We start from the raw sequence: 16,304 nt of genomic DNA, 5'->3' as shown, positions 1-16,304 counted from the left end.
CAATCCATTTCCTTGACACGAGCATTGGCACGTACATGATATGTATATCATCGTTAGGCAATGGTCATGAGCGCTCTGTGAGTGGCGAGGGTACACGAAAAATGAAACCCTTGCCTTTGTACCCATGATCACTAGCAAAGTTGGACTATGCCGGCATCCATGTTCTCATCTGTGTCCAATATACTTGAGCCGGTATAAATCCATTGATCCCACCAACAAATCAAAATTGTGGTGTGGCCAAAATATTAGCGTTATATATTGAGCAAACAAAGTTGGTAACATGACTTCTAACGTTGATGAAAGCACAACCGAATATAATAACCTAACTTGTTTGATCAGAGGACTCATTTATATCCGCGACGAGTATGCAAGCCCAATGAAGGTGGTACATCAACCAAATCTTCCATGTGGGATGTAAATTTTAATTTTGTAACGTATAGTTACACTTGACGAAATTAGGTGAAACATCATCTAGCATTTGAATTATTTTTGTATTATAGCTTAATTAACATGAAAGGAAGGATTTTTTAGATAAAGGGAATATATTAATATCAAGGTAATACCAATTACACCCAGGCTCTGCACCAACAAGATGTCGAAAACATCATGGATGCACACAGCTAAGAAAAAATAAAAAAGAGAGAAAAAAGAAACAAAGACCCCTCGCGGTATTGAACCACTCGCAATAGTAGCACTCTAACCACCACCGAAGACAACACCTGGATTACACAGGAGATTCTCCAAAAACAACCCTTCAAGAAGGAAACAATGCACACGCGTTGTCGTCGCCCGATCGTAGATCTCGATCTTGGATTTTCATCCTGGAGAAAGACCGAATTTCCAAAACAATGCCTTCATCAAAGCAATTGTCAGGTACAACCAATGAAGGACAGACCTTGGGTTCTCACCCTGAAAACCGAGTCTCGAAACTCGAGGAGTACCACCAAGAATGCAGTCCACCTGTGTTGCCACTCCCGCTTGCAAAGACTACGGCTGCAAGTCGACAAACACCCGACACACAGGAAGAACCTGTGCTGCATTGTCCTCATCGCAACCAGTACCCTCTCCGCCATTACTAACCTCCTGTCGCAGCCACCATGACTTTCTCCACCTCTGTCAGTTTCATGAAAATCTAATTAAGACATGTTCCATGGCACCGACAATAGGCTAAGCTTCACGCGTCGCCCAAAAGAAACCACTCTGGGAAGACAAGGACGTGCACGACTGGATCGATGCCACTGTAGATATCCGGTAGCGCTTTGCGCTAAACTGCGGAAATCTCTAAGAGGAAGACCAGAACTTGTCGGTGGCCAGATCGAGGAAGTCTCCGTGGACCAGATCGGCTGCTTGGCACTCAAAGAACTGCAGAGTCGAACAACCATTATTCAAAACGCAGCCCCGTGACACACGCTCTCCAGAGTTTGTAAGCAACCACAGCCACTCAGTGTCGCCGGCCAGCGAGCTGACACGAGACGGGCGAGACGCTCCACAAGGCTGCCCCCCGCAGGCTAGCCGCAGACGGGCGCAGCCCCTCAAACTCCGGCCGCCACACTGTCCTCCACAGCCACGGCGACCGCCACCGCCAAGATCCACCAGGGCCGCCACCCAAATCCCGCACCCGCCCAGCCTAGCAATGAAGACACCACCACGGTGCCGGATCATCGCTGTAGCCAGGTGAAAGTGCATCTTCCCTAGATGTTGTTTTGGGGTTAGTGATAACACAATTATTTATCTAACGATGTTTTTGAGCTTCCAGGAATTATTGTGTTATGCGGCATCGAATAGATCTTGCAAATTGGTCTTAGCAGTTTTCTGCTCCAGGCAGCGGTAGTACCGCCAGGTGCGGCGGTAGTACCGCTGCGCGGCGGCAGTACCGCTGGGGGTACCGCCGTTTTTCGGGTTCTGTTTTATCGAGCGGTAGCGCCAGCGGTACCGCAGCGGTAGTACCGCTGGGCAGCCGTGGTACCGCCAGGTGCAGCGGTGGTACCGCTCCGCGCTGAGCCCAAGCTACCGCCGCGGTACCGCCCGAGGTACCGCTGTTTTTCACCTTCTGTTTCTTCTGGCGGTAGCTGCAGCGGTACCTCAGCGGTAGTACCGCTGCGCAGCGGTGGTGCCGCTACCCCTAGAGGTAGTACCGCTATGAAGACTGGAGTTCTGCTGACCGTTTGAACTGAAGACGCAGGGTGCAGCGGTAGTACCGCTGCCCCCAGCGGTAGTACCGCTGCGGGAATCTGGGCTGCCCAACGGCCAGTTTTGGAGGAGGCTATAAAAGGGGGTCTTCTTCCTCTTTGAAGACTAAGCTTCTTGTACTCTCTCTCCTCCATTGTTGAAAGCTTCAACCTACTAGATCTCCCACTCCAACCACCCAAACCTCTTGATACTTTGTGGAGTGAAGGAGGAGGTCTAGATCTACATCTCCACCGAAGGAATTTCAAATCCCCCCACGCTATTTGTGTGGAACTTGCATCTTGGGTTGATTGTAACCTGGGGTGCCTTTGTGAGTCTCGGAGGAAGTCCGAGGCATTGTTGGGAGGCTCCAACTCATTGTGGAGTTCCCCGACCTTTGTGTACCGGCTTGGTCAACGCCATCAAGGTGACCTCATAGTGGATGAGCCAAACCCCCACGGGTAAAGCTCACGGAGAATAGAGTGAGCACATCCGTGCTATTGGAGCGCCTAGGTGGCTCCACATTCCTCCAACGTAGACGTACTTCCCTTGGGAAGGACCCTACGGGAAACATCTCCGTGTCTCCACTTTGCGGTTATTTCTATCCTTTACTTATTGCTTCCGCTACGTTACTTACCTTGTTTGTATCACATAGGTTGCTATCATCTAGTGCACATCTAGTCAACCTTTGTTATACTTGTTCAAGCCCTAATTAATCAAAAAAGAATTAAAATTTGGTAGTCGCCTATTCACCCGCCCCTCCTAGTCGACATATCGATCTTTCAATTGGTATCAGAGCCTCGGCTCTTATCTAAGGCTTCACCGCCTAAGAGAATATGTCGGACTTAGATCCTCTCGCATCGGTCACTAATGAACGCTTTGGTGAGGTTAATGGTGAGATCAAAAATGAGATTTCAAATCTCAATACCGAACTCACCACCAACCTCAACCTAAGCATGAAGGAATCGATGCGCGAGATGCTCAAGGAATTCCTAGGGGACCCGGGATCTAAGGTTGATGTAACCCCCGGAGCAACCGGTAATGGAACGAAGCCAGATACTTCTCCGTCTTCGGATCTTGTCAATGTGGTTGGAACGGCAAATGCCAACCCACCACTTGCGCAAGCCACTACACCTATTGCTCCGGGTGTTGCCTCAACCCCAAGATCATCGGGGGTGTATGCAAGTGTTCCACCGGGACAACCACCAACATGTCAACCCGCCACACATCGCAAATATGGGCGCACCTCCTATGCTTGACCCAAAAGACTTTCCTAATTGGCAATTTAATATGCGATCACACATGTCGAGTTGTTGTGTCTTCTTGATTGATATTATAGAGCAAGGCTTTCATCCTCAAGACCCTCTCAACATGACTCCAACGGAGAAGGCCAATCATCAACTCAACGCCACCGCCATGCGCATGATCCAAACGGCCGCCGGCCCCACTTACACCACTCATATCCGTGTGTGCAAGACGGCCAAGCAATGTTGGGACAATCTCCACAACTTGTTCTTGGGTAGCGCAAGCATTCAACTTTGCAAGTATGAAGCGGTTCTAGATGAATCCAAAGAGTTTGTGATGAATGAGGATGAGACTCCCGAAGACCTCTATCGAAGGCTCTCCGCTCTTGCCATCACCTTGAATGATTTTGGCTTTGAAAAGGTTGAAGATAGTTGGATCAAACGCAAGTTCCTCAAAGCAATCACTCCTTCAAATCAAAGCTTGGCTCAAACCATTCGATCAAGACCGGACTTCTCAACGCTTGACTCCAACACCATTCTCAGTGAGTTTGTCTCCATCGGAATGGTTGTGAAGAGCTCTATTCATGCACATGCTCGGCAAAGAGGACTTGCGGGACACTCTCCAAATGTTGCATTGAAGTCCAAGGCCACCACTAGTGAAAGTGAGTATGAGCAAGAAGATGATGAGGATGATGTGCAAGAAACCAAGGATGACTTTTGTGAACACATCGCCCTTGTCACAAGAACTTATTGGAGCAACCGCTCCCGGGAAGGTCGATCCTCCAACAAGAAGAAGTTTGGAAAACTAAGAGGGGAGCGTCCAAAGACTTGCTACAATTGTAGTATCCTCAACCACTACATTGCTCAATGCCCTTGGGAAAATAGAGAGGATCACAATGGCAAGCTTGTGAGGAAAGACTCCACCAAGACCATCTCCAACAAGACCTACGTGAAGAAGAGGGTTCCCAATGCCTTGTGTGTTCAAGATAGAAAGGTTTTGGAAGAATACATGTCCGGCGATGAAGATAGTAATGAAGCCGGGGCTACCGCGCGTGTTGCCGTAGCCACTCCTTCCTCTACATCGTCATCCTTATTTGAATCTCCCAATGAGAATGAGTTCATTCCCTATACATGTCTCATGGCAAATGCCACCTCGGTAACTCCTTCGTCTAAGCCAATCTCCTCTACACCTCCTTCTTTATTGTATTATGTTGAGAATGTTGTGAAGGAGCCCCAAAGTCCAAGTGAGGTGGACTTGTGGCTAGCCACTCTTAAGGGAGAGGATAAAGTTAATGTTGATGCTCTTTTAGAGCAACTTGAGGAAACTAACTCTCTTGTAGATCAAAAGGATGACATCATCTCCGGCATGGCGATTCGGGAAATGGATTATGCAAATGAGATAGCGGATTTCTCTATCTCTCTTGGAAAAGAGCAAACTCGTAGAGGGTCTCTAGAGGAGGCTCTATCTAATTTAGAGGAATCCTATGCTATTGACATGTCTAGAGTTAAAAAGGACCATTGTTCAGGAATTCGTTAACTGGTAACGGCTCGGTCGGCCACTGAGTAGCGATTAATCGGTGAATCGGCCGATTAACTGGATTAATCGGTCGATCATTAATCGGTCAAGAAAACAGGATATGACAATATTCCTATGTTACCAACTATGTAACTGTACTGAAATATGTCATACAAATGGTACCTGGGCGCTCTGGTCTTGATGCATCCAAACAAGGGCTGCAGCTCTTGTCTACCATTTTGGCGTTCGACAGTCGAGTCACAAGATAGATCCTTATAGCATACAGTACTTAGTAAAATTCCGAGGTAATTTTCAAAATCATCCGACATAAGTAGAAAAGAAAGAACAGGGGTTAGTAAATGTCGCATGCCGGATCATTTTTTGGGCCGAGTCCCGGAGTCCATTTTCATGTTTCCCACATTTTTTAGTCTTTGGTCTTGACTACCATTTCGGCGTTCGTCAGTCGAGTCACAAGATCTATCACATATCATACATTACTTGAAGTTTGAGACGAGGTTCAAATTAATCCGGCATACAAACAGTATGAACAAAATAAAACTAAGATACATGCATATGGCGAGGCAGTCCCCGAGCTTAACCTCGGAGTGCCGAGATTTCATTAAATAAAAACCGAGATACATACACTACGGCCTTCAAGAATAGAAGGGTCGGAGTAGAGCTACATTCCAGGGTCGCTTGGTCTCTGATCCGGGTCTGTCCAGCCCATCTTTCCTTGATTCCTGCGCATCTATAAGATAGTACGAATCATTGTGTAGAGCTCGGCTCACAATGAACGGTCCCTCCCATGGAGGTGACAACTTGTGTCGGCCAACACTGCGCTGAACCAACCTTAGTACCAAGTCTCCCTCGTGAAACACACGAGGGTCAACATTCCGGCTATGATAACGTCGGAGACTTTGCTGATATATCGCTGACCGAGATAAGGCCAGTTCTCTTTCTTCCTCAAGCAGATCTACTGCATCTTCCCGAGCCTCTTTTGCCTCGGCTTCAGTGTACATTGCCACTCTGGACGCACCATACTCAATGTCAGTGGGTAGCACTGCTTCTGCCCATAGACCATAAAAAACGGCGTATAGCCAGTTGATCAATTCGGTGTGGTCCTTAGACCCCACAGCACTGCTGGTATCTCATCTATCCAACACCCCGGAGTTTTCACCAGAGGTTCCATTAACCGGGCTTTGATGCCAGCCAAGACTACGGCATTTGATCTCTTCACTTGTCCATTAGACTCCGGATGCGCCACCGAGGCTATGTCCAGCTGGATTCCTTTATCCATACAGAACCGAGCAAACTCTCCGACAGCAAAGTTTTTGCCGTTATCCGAGATAATGCTATGGGGATACCCATATCGCAGAATGATGTCCTTCAAAAAAGACACTGCTGAGTGACCATCCAGTTTCCGGATTGGTTTTACTTCGATCCACTTGGTGAACTTATCTACCATCACCAGTATATGCGTCATGTTACCTCGGGCTGGCTTGAATTCTCTCACCATATCCAAACACCACACAGCAAACGGCCAAGTGATAGGAATCATTTTAAGCGCCGAGGCATGTAGATGCGTCTGCTTGGCAAACCTCTGGCATCCTTCACATCTCCGGACTATGTCTTCTTCGTCGGCATGAGCGGTGGGCCAGTAAAACCCATGTCGGAACACCTTGTCCACCAGAGCTCGGGTGCTGGCATGGTGACCACACTCTCCTTGATGAATCTCCAGGAGCAATTCCTTTCCTTCAGCTGGCTCGACACACCGCTGCAGCACCTCGGTTACGCTTCTCTTGTATAGCTCCTTGTTGACGATAGTGTATGCCTTGGCTCTCCATTGCACTCGCCTATCCCCGGTTGTGTCACTTGGCAAGCTTCCTTCGGTTATGAACTTCATGATCTGCTCCGCCCACTCCGGCACTGGATGCAAAGGAAAAAGTGTCTCGTCAACCTCCATTGGTTCGGACGCCATAATCTCCTCCATTATTTCCTCCACCATCCTGCGACCAGTCCCTGAGTCTCAGTGCGCAGTCCCCGGGTCTGACCAAACATATCCGACATCAACATCCATTGGGACAGCTTCAGACTCCGGTTTTGGGAGAAAAATTGATTCGGATTCAGGTGAAGGTTTGATTGATGGAACTCTCAGGTGATTCAAGGATATCCCGGGTGGGACTCGATCTCAAGATGAACCGAGCTTTGACAATATGTCGGCCGCCTCATTCTCCAACCGAGGTATATGCTTGTATTCGCACCCTTCAAAGAACCCTGAAATTTTCTGCACATGAAACCGGTACAACGCCATGTTGGCATCCAGAGCATCCCAAGTTCCGGAAGATTGCTGCACCACTAGGTCAGAGTCACCGAAGCATTCTATAAGTCGGATGCCGATCTCCTTTGCCACATTAAGTCCATGGATTATGGCCTCATACTCCGCCACATTGTTTGATGCCGAGAAATGAATCTGCAGCACATATCTCAGCTGATCTCGCTTCGGTGAGGCAAGGACTATCCCAGCACCCAATCCGATCTTGGTCTTGGATCCATCAAAATGCATCTTCCAATAATTATAGTCCGGCAAGGGTGGCTCATACTGCATCTCGGCCCAATCACAAAAGAAGTCCGGCAGCGCCTGGGATTTGATTACATCTCTTCTCTCATAGTGCGGGGTATATGGAGATACCTCGATCGCCCATTTGGCAACTTGGCCAGTTGCGTCTTTGCACCCGATGATCTCTGAGATTGGAGCCTTGCACACTACAGTGATGGGGTGCTCCTGGAAATAATGCTTCAACTTTTTGACCGCCAGGTAGACACCATACGTCATCTTCTGGTAGTGAGGGTAGTTCTGCTTCGAGGTAGAGATCACCTCACTCAAGTAATAGACCGATCTCTGCACCGACTTGCCACCCTCTTCTCGCTCCACCACCACTGTAACACTTACAACTCGGTTTGTGGCCGCGATGTAGAGAAACATCGGTTCATTGGGAAATGGTGATGCCAACACCGGAGCGGTGGATAACATCTATTTCAGCTCATTGAACGCCGAGTCAGCCTGCGGGGTCCATGTAAACCCGGTACTTTTCTTCATAAGCTGGTACAGAGGTAAGGCTTTTTCTCCCAACCGACTTACAAACCGACTCAACGAGGCTAAACACCCGGTGAATTTCTGCACATCTTTTAGACACTTCGGTAATTTCATGTTCTCAATGGCTCGGATCTTAGCCGAGTTAACTTCAATACCCCGGCTTGACACAAGGAAACCGAGCAATTTTCCAGCCGGGACACCAAAGGTGCACTTATCCGGGTTAAGTTTCAACCGATACTTTCTTAGTTTTACAAATGTCTCCTCGAGATCCTTGAGGAGAGTACGTTTTTTCTTCATTTTGATGACGATATCATCGACATATACTTGCACATTTTTGCCCATTTGAGTGTGCAAGCATTTCTTCATACACCTCTGATAAGTTGCCCCGGCATTTCTCAAACCGAAACACATGACACGATAGCAATACGCCCCATACGGGGTAATAAAAGCAGTCTTTATTTGATCTTTCGGGTTCAATGGTATCTGGTGAAAACCAGAGTACGCATTGATAAAAGACAACAGTTCACAACCAGCAGTGGAATCGATCACTTGATCAATCCGAGGTAATAGGAACGGATCCTTCGGGCACGCCTTGTTCAGGTTGGTGAAATCGATACACATGCGTCACACCTTGACCACCGCAGGCTCGTCTTTCTTCTTCTCTACCAGGACCGGATTGGATATCCAGTCTAGATGCAGCGCCTCCATGATGAACCCGGCCACAAGCAGCTTGGCCAGCTCATCGGATACCACCTTTCTTCGGTCATCTGAGAGACGACGTGTCGGTTGCCTCACCGGTTTTGCATCCGGCCTTACAATTAAAGAGTGCTCTGCTAACTCCCTCGGAACACCTGGCAAGTCCTTAGCCGTCCATGCAAAGATGTCCCGATTCTCACGGAGGAAGTGGCAGAGCGCGCTTTCCTATTTCTCGTCCAGCCCGGCACCAATGATGGCCTTGCGCTCCGGGTACTCCGGGTCAATGGAGATTTTCTTGGTCTCCTTGGGCACTTCGAATGCAGCAGTCATTTCCGGGTTAATCAGTTCGGTCATGCCGCGTTGTGCTGACTGCACCATTGCTACCACTTCAAGCAGTTTCTTCTTCTCTGCAGCAATCACCAAAGACTCGGCTAGGTTAGATCCTGCGGAGGCACATTGAATTGCTCGCTTGTAGTCACCCGAGATAGATATGATCCCATTAGGCCCCGGCATTTTCATCTTCAGGTATGCAACATGTGTGGAAATCATGAACTTGGACAGAGCTGGCCTTCCGAGCAAGGCATGGTACGCACTTTCCAGGTCCACCACCTCGAACTCGATACTCTCAACCCGGTAGTTATCCTTGGTGCCGAACGCAACATCAATCCAGATCTCGCCCATGGGTGCGCAAGAAATACTAGGCACAATCCCATGAAATGTACAACTGCTCGGCATTAACTGATTTGGCGATATGCCCAATTTCACCATTGTGTCTCGGTACATGATGTTGTTGGCACTGCCATTGTCCACCAGAACTCGGATGAACCTCACATTGTTTGAAGGCCCACACAACGTCGGATCCACCACCAATGCATACTTTCCAGGACTCGGCATGATCCGAGGGTTATCTTTCCTGCTCCAAGTGATCTCTTGCTCGGACCAATTCATGAACTTCGGCACCACCGGCATTACTGCATTCACCTCCATAGCACGCCTCTGTTGACTCTTTTTGTCAGTTGGCTCGGTCACAAAGACCACATAGCTCGCATGAGCCTCTCTATAGTCATTTCCGGGGTATTCGTTCTGATAACTCGGCCCGGCACCATTGTTGTTTTTGTTACCTCGGACATTCACCACATTCACCGGTCTTGCTGGTGCAGGCCTCGAAGGAGCTGCAGCACTCATCGGGGTAGCATTTGCTCCGGACAAGTTTGGGTTCGGCTTCTACAGAAATCGCTGAGGTGGTGCTCCTCTGTTCCCTACGGCTTTGGCCCCTTCATCTTTGGTTCGGTGGTACCAGCTGCACTGCCGAGTTGTGTGATTAGCCGGCTTGCGCATGTCTCTAGTATGATAACAGCAAGGACCGTCTAGCATTGACTCATAAGTCGTGGTTGGCTCCGGCTCCTGCCACGACATCGTGTTAGCACCTTGATTCGGACTCCATGCCGGACAATTGTTCTTTGGCCTCTGGACACCTCCAGCTCCGGGCTGATCCGGGTTCACTGCTGTGACTTGATCCGAGGTATACCGATAGTCCGGTTCCCTTCTTATGTGTCCGAACTCGTGGCTATCATTATGCCTCGGTCCGAGCCTGTTGCTCATCGGAGGTCTTCTGCTAGGTGCCGTCGCGTCCAACGCTAGCTGCATCGGGTCACCCAAGGCATACGAGTCCGCAATCCGGATTGTCTCTGCTAGAGTTTTCGGCATATCCCTCTGGAGCCTCTGCCAAAGCATGCTGCCATGTCGGCAACCTTGCGCGAACCAGGAAATGGCCTGAGCCTCTACCACCCCTTCGCAGGAATTGCGAATATTGCTCCACCGAGTCAAGAACTCTCGGTCAGTTTCATGATCTTCCTGCTTGCAGGCAGACAGAAGCTGAGGTCGGTTTGGCCTCTTGTAGGTGCTAGCGAAGTTGATGTTAAATGCCATCTCCAAGTCTATCCAAGAGTTGATACTATCCTCAGGTAAATTATTCAGCCAGATCCGAGCTGGCCCTTCCAACATGTGCGGGAGATACCGGACCGCCCATCGGCGATTGCCCTCCGCAATGTGCACCGAGGATACATAATCTGTCAGCCAATCCTGCGGCTTGGTGCTCCCATTGTACAGCTTGGTGTTCTGAACTAACTGGAACTGAGTTCCTGGTGGTGGCGGCTCCCTCATGATTCGGGGCCCGAAGCATGCCGGACCAGGAGGGCCTTCCTCCACCAACTTCTCAGATAAGTAAATCATGTCCAACTTGTTACGAACGTCATCTGGAGCTAACATCCGAGCTCCTAGCCGAGGCCCCAATGCACGTTCAATTCTGTGATATCCGGCTCGCTCCATAGCCGAGTCTCCATCGTCATATCGGTCCGCGCCTTGACCGATATTCGGCGGTTGCTGAACATGCTCCGCCTCCTGGTGGTACTGCTTCTGTGGCCGAGGCTGCTGCTTCTGATACCTCGGATGCTGAGGTGGTTTACCTCGTTCAGCCGAAGCTGCAGGTCCGACATTCTGATTGCCCTGATCGGAGTTGCCTTTGCCTCGGCTAGCATTGCCTTGGCCCGCCATTTGCTTTCCGACTAACACTGGATCATACATCTGTAGCTGCTTGTTCTTACCATTGGTAACACTCCAGGCACGATCTCCTCCTCCTCCGACATGCGGAGATGAAGCCTGCCCCTTGGACCCCTGGCTAACCGCTCTAGCCGAATGAACCATCTGCGAACCACCAGGTCCGGAATAGGCCTTATGGAAAGCCTCATTCTGCCGGTTTGCCTCTACAACCAGCTCATTGACTCGCTGCTGCTGCCTACGCCATTCGTCTCCAGTTAACCCAGATAGCTCTGCTCTTGCTGCCTCGGTAGCTCTAAGAGTTTTAGCAGGGGAGCTATACTGCGGCTTTAGACCCGACATGCGACTAGCACTTTTACCCGAGGTGGATCTAGCATCTCTAGCTATCTCTGCATTGAGGCCCTTGCCTCTCTTTCGAAGATCAGCTAACCTACTCGGATTAGCTGCTACCGGGGTAAGACGATGAGCAGCATTATACTCACGGAGATTCCGGTCAAACTCCTTTCTTGCCTCGGCCATAGCCTTGGCCTCTCTCTGCAGCTCCAGGCGCTGTGCCTCTAGCTCAGCAGCGGTTAAGACAACATCTCCCTCCGGGTCTACTGGGGTTGCTAGTTTCTCCATGATGGTCACCAGGGGGGCAGTCTGGGGTTGCAACTCGGACGTACCGGGTTGATCCCTCTCCAGCGTGGGCTTTGCCGGCCTTACCGATTTGGTTACAGGCTCGGTAGGCTTGGATTTGCCGGCATCTCCTTTGCCAGGCGCACCAACCGGGACGCAGCTCTCGGGGCGAGTGGTACGCTGACCTCGAGCCGCAAGGATAGCAGGAGTATCGTCGTCCACGAGCACCTGTGCCGGGTACTCGCGAACAACCTCGGTAGCAACGTAGGTGACGAAGCTGCCGAGCATCATGAGGAAACCATCAGCGCGGAAGGGGTTGTTGGCGAAGCACCCCGCGTTGTCGCTGACGAAGGTGAACTCGCCGATCTTGCAAACGAGCCCGAAAAGAACTCTCTCGCCTGAGCCCGTCCGGATGTAAACCCCATCCAACGCCTCAATCTGCCCCACGGTGGGCGCCAACTGTCGTGGTGGGAAACACGCAGATGCCATGGGTATGGCTAAGTTGGGGCCGAATGTGCGTTGGGGGATCCGGGGAGGGTTTACTCACTCAAGAAGCACGCATGGAAAGATGAACAAGAACCGCAAGAACACAAGCAAGAAACTAAGAACACAAACACAAGCACACCACGATGTACCCTGCTTCGGGGCCCTCGTGAGGAGGTAACACCCCTACTGCAGCTCTAGCCTAATCTTGATATATTTCGGTGGTGACAAGTACAAGACGCTCCTCGAGCTGTATGATGCAACAGTGGTGAGAACTTGAGGTGGAAGATGAAGCTACAGGGGGGAAATGAGCTAGGGTTTCTCCGATCGACCGACCCCCTCCTCTGGAGGTGGTGGTGCTGCATATATAGCCAGGCCGAGGTAAGGTTTTACCCCTGCCTCCAAGTGACAATGGCACGGCCAAGAGGTAGAAGACAAGCTTCTGCCCCCTGCCAGTCGAACGGCAGCACTGTCAGCCTCGGACAGTGCCCTCTTTCCTCTTCGGGTGATAAGCCAGTAGCCCACCGGGGTCTAGCCTGTAGCCCTTTCCCGAAATAGCCAAGTCAGCTCCAAGGCCCCCGAGCTTCCGGGAAACCCGTGGACGAACCTCGCTGTCTTCTGAAGCTTCGGGCTACGGGCGCCAAAGGGTTGGTAATATCTCCAGACGCAATAAAATGCCTATGAATTATACTCTTGTTATTGAACCATTCGATTGTTGGGGATTTGACTTCATGGGTCCTTTCCCTTCTTCAGAAGGTAACACTCATATACTTGTTGCTGTCGATTATGTTACTAAATGGGTGGAAGCCATACCCACAAAAAGTGCTGATGGTGAGACCTCTTTAAGAATGCTTTTAGATATTATTTTTCCTAGATTTGGAGTTCCTAGATATCTTATGACTGAAGGAGGTTCTCATTTTATTCATGGTGGTTTTAGAAAAACTCTTGCTAAATATGGTATTAATCATAGGATTGCTTCCGCTTATCATCCTCAAACTAGTGGGCAAGTAGAATTGTCAAATTGAGAAATTAAATCTATCTTGCAAAAGACTGTTAATAAATCTAGAAAGAACTGGGCTAGTAAGTTGAAGGAAGAACTATGGGCTTATAGAACTGCTTATAAAAATCCTATGGGTATGTCTCCTTATAAAATGGTTTATGGGAAAGCTTTCCATTTACCTTTAGAACTAGAGCACAAAGCTTATTGGGCTGTAAGAGAACTAAATAAAGATCCTAAACTTGCTGGTAAGAAGAGATTGCTACAATTGAGTTCTTTAGATGAATGGAGAAGTGAAGCTTATGAAAATGCTAAACTTTTTAAGGAGAAAGTTAAGAAATGGCATGATAGAAGAATTATCAAAAGAGAATTTAATGTTGAGGATAAAGTCCTATTGTATCGGTCTCGTCTCAGATTTTTTGCATGGAAATTGCTCTCAAAATGGGAAGGACCATATGTCATTGTGGAGGTGTATCGTTCAGGGGCAATTAAAATTAGTTCTCTGAAAGGTGATGCCACACAAGTGGTGAATGGACAAAGACTCAAGCATTATATTTCTGGAGATTCTTATAATGAAGATGTTGATGTTATTCGAGTGGTAACTCCGGAAGCTTTCATCAAAGGTCAAATTGACAGTTCTGCAGAGTTCGACTTTGAATAGGTAACAGTTCTGGTAATAAAAAGTTCGCGTTTAACTTTCCGAACAATGTTTTCGCTACTTTTGGAAAATATGAAAAATTACGAGATCGAAACGGAGTGGAGGAGACGCACGAGGGCGTGCCCCCATAGGCCGGCGCGGGCCCTGCCCTGGCCGCGCCGCCCTATGAGGATGGCCCCTCGGAGTCCCTCTCCAACTCTGGTTCGGCCTGGTACTTTCCTTCCGTCGTGAAATTTTTTTCTATATAATCTCCCGGGCCCCTGGAGGTCCGTATATCGTTTTCTCGTTGTGTTTTGTTTCGAGCTGTTTCTGCCAGGATCTGTTTTTGATCTAGAAGCACCATGGTCTCCAACAACAAGGGGAAGGGGCTTTCGGAGGAAGATATTCGAGATCCCGAGTGGAAGGATATGGATGAGAGTGGCGAAGGAAGAAGTGAAGAAGATGTCATCAAAAAGAGAGCGACAAGCTGTGGGGAGTAAGCAAATCTTGGTGGGATCGGTTAACACTCGGCGTTCTTTTTCTCATAACTTACAGGGACCCTTACCACCTGCTCCTAGCCTCAACTCTTTCCCTGCCTTGGAGGAAGCTTTACGGGTTACCGATGAATTTTGTGATCAATACCGTGCTTTGAGAAGGGAAGTGTAGATACTTCAGGAGGAGAATAACCGACTTCACAGAATGCTAGAGCGGTTCCTCACTCCCATCAAGGTTTTCCCACCATCACCGCCGAAGGAGTAATTCATCATTGGTATTGGCACCCCCTTGGTTTGTTCCAAGCTTGGGGGTGCCGCGATATCACATCATCACTATCCTTTACCTTTTTACTTTCAAGTAGTGTCATATCATGAGTAGGGAAGTTATCATATAAGATGGGTTGCAGTATGGAAGTATCTCTCTTTAGTTGGTTGTCTATGTATCCCTTGGTGTGAGTTATCGTTCAGGGTGGGCATTCGGTTTTAACCGAAATTTCGGTTCGGTTTTTGCGGTTTTTAAACAAATCCGGTTTTCAAAAATGGTAACCGAAATTGGCATGAAAATTTAAGAAACCGAAAATTCGGTTAACCGACAAATTCGGTTCGGTTTTCGGTTGAAACCGAATAAACCTACTCACTTGAACAAATAGTAGGCATCACCGAAGAAAGCAAATAGTGATTGACATATCAACAAAAAAGCATCAACTGCGCAAGAAATCGACAAATAAGCACCAATCGTGGAGGGATGTTATTTGGTAGGCTGCGACACTCGTGGTACAGTTACATCACTCGTGAGGGATTAAAAGGCGGGGGTAGCTAAGATTTCGAGCGACGTGTTCTATTATGCAGGCTTCACGCTATATTCAGAAAAAGCTAGTACATCAAAGACAAAAGTCATACATTGAATGAACAATTTTTGGAACATCAAACGCAATTGGGGTTCTATGGAATGATCGGTTTATGAACAAATTAAATTGATGGTAGGTTACTCAATTCGATCTATTCGGTCTTGTTCGGTTGGTGGGGCTAAAAACCGAATTCTACCAAATTTAATTCGGTTAGTATAAATGAAAACCGAAAAAATAGCGGTTAATGGAAAAAACCGAGATTTCGGTTAGTTCGATTTCGGCTTCGGTTCGGTTTTCGGTTTCACGGTTTTTATGCCCACCCTGAGTTATCGTTATGGAATATTAATGAGAAGTCTTATCATTTACATATTGCACATCTTATTTTAGTTTGCAATCTGTACTATATGATTGATCTTGTTGTTAGTATTGGTATCATTTTGGGAGCATTGAGTAAATCTATTTGGTTTTGGCAAACTTTGCATTGGTCAATAGCAACAACACTTTGAGTTTAAGTAGAAAAGAGAAATACATGTAGATATGTTATTTCATTATCCTTCTTTCTTGTTAGCTCTTAGCTTATTATTCTGAAGTTAAAATTGTTTGTGCTTACAAGGAAGATGCATGATTGTTCCTATCACATGTGTATTTGTTTGTTTCCCTCAACTCTTATGCTTGCTAATCAACCTTGCTAGCCAAAGACCTGTACTGAGAGGGAATGCTTCTCGTGCATCCAAACCTTAACCCAAACCTATGCCATCAGTGTCCACCATAACTACCTACTATGTGGTATTTCCCTGCCATTCCAAGTAAATACTTCATGTGCTACCTTTAAACAATTCAAAAGTTATTACCTCTTATTTGTGTCAATGTTTTATAGCTCATGAGGAAGTATGTGGTGCTTTATCTTTCAATCTTGTTAGGCAGACTTTTACCAATGGACTAGTGGCACATCCGC

General features: G+C 48.1%; 1 protein-coding gene across 1 annotated transcript; it reads right to left on the bottom strand.

Annotated features, from left to right (window-relative positions):
• Positions 1-7,114: 7,114 nt before the first annotated feature.
• LOC139833772 (uncharacterized) lies at positions 7,115-7,909 on the bottom strand. The gene has a single exon (XM_071824114.1). It carries the CDS (start codon positions 7,907-7,909, stop codon positions 7,115-7,117), a length of 795 nt encoding a protein of 264 aa, XP_071680215.1.
• Between the last annotated feature and the right edge of the window lie 8,395 nt (positions 7,910-16,304).

This window comes from Lolium perenne, chromosome 7 (assembly GCF_019359855.2).
Source record: "Lolium perenne isolate Kyuss_39 chromosome 7, Kyuss_2.0, whole genome shotgun sequence".
NCBI lineage: Eukaryota > Viridiplantae > Streptophyta > Magnoliopsida > Poales > Poaceae > Lolium > Lolium perenne.
The sequence above is the reverse complement of the archived record's forward strand: the minus strand, read 5'-3'. Positions and strand labels throughout refer to the sequence as shown.

Excerpts from the sequence above, each read along its gene's own strand:
- LOC139833772 (XM_071824114.1), bottom strand. The coding sequence starts at position 7,909 with ATGTTTCTCTACATCGCGGCCACAAACCGAGTTGTAAGTGTTACAGTG.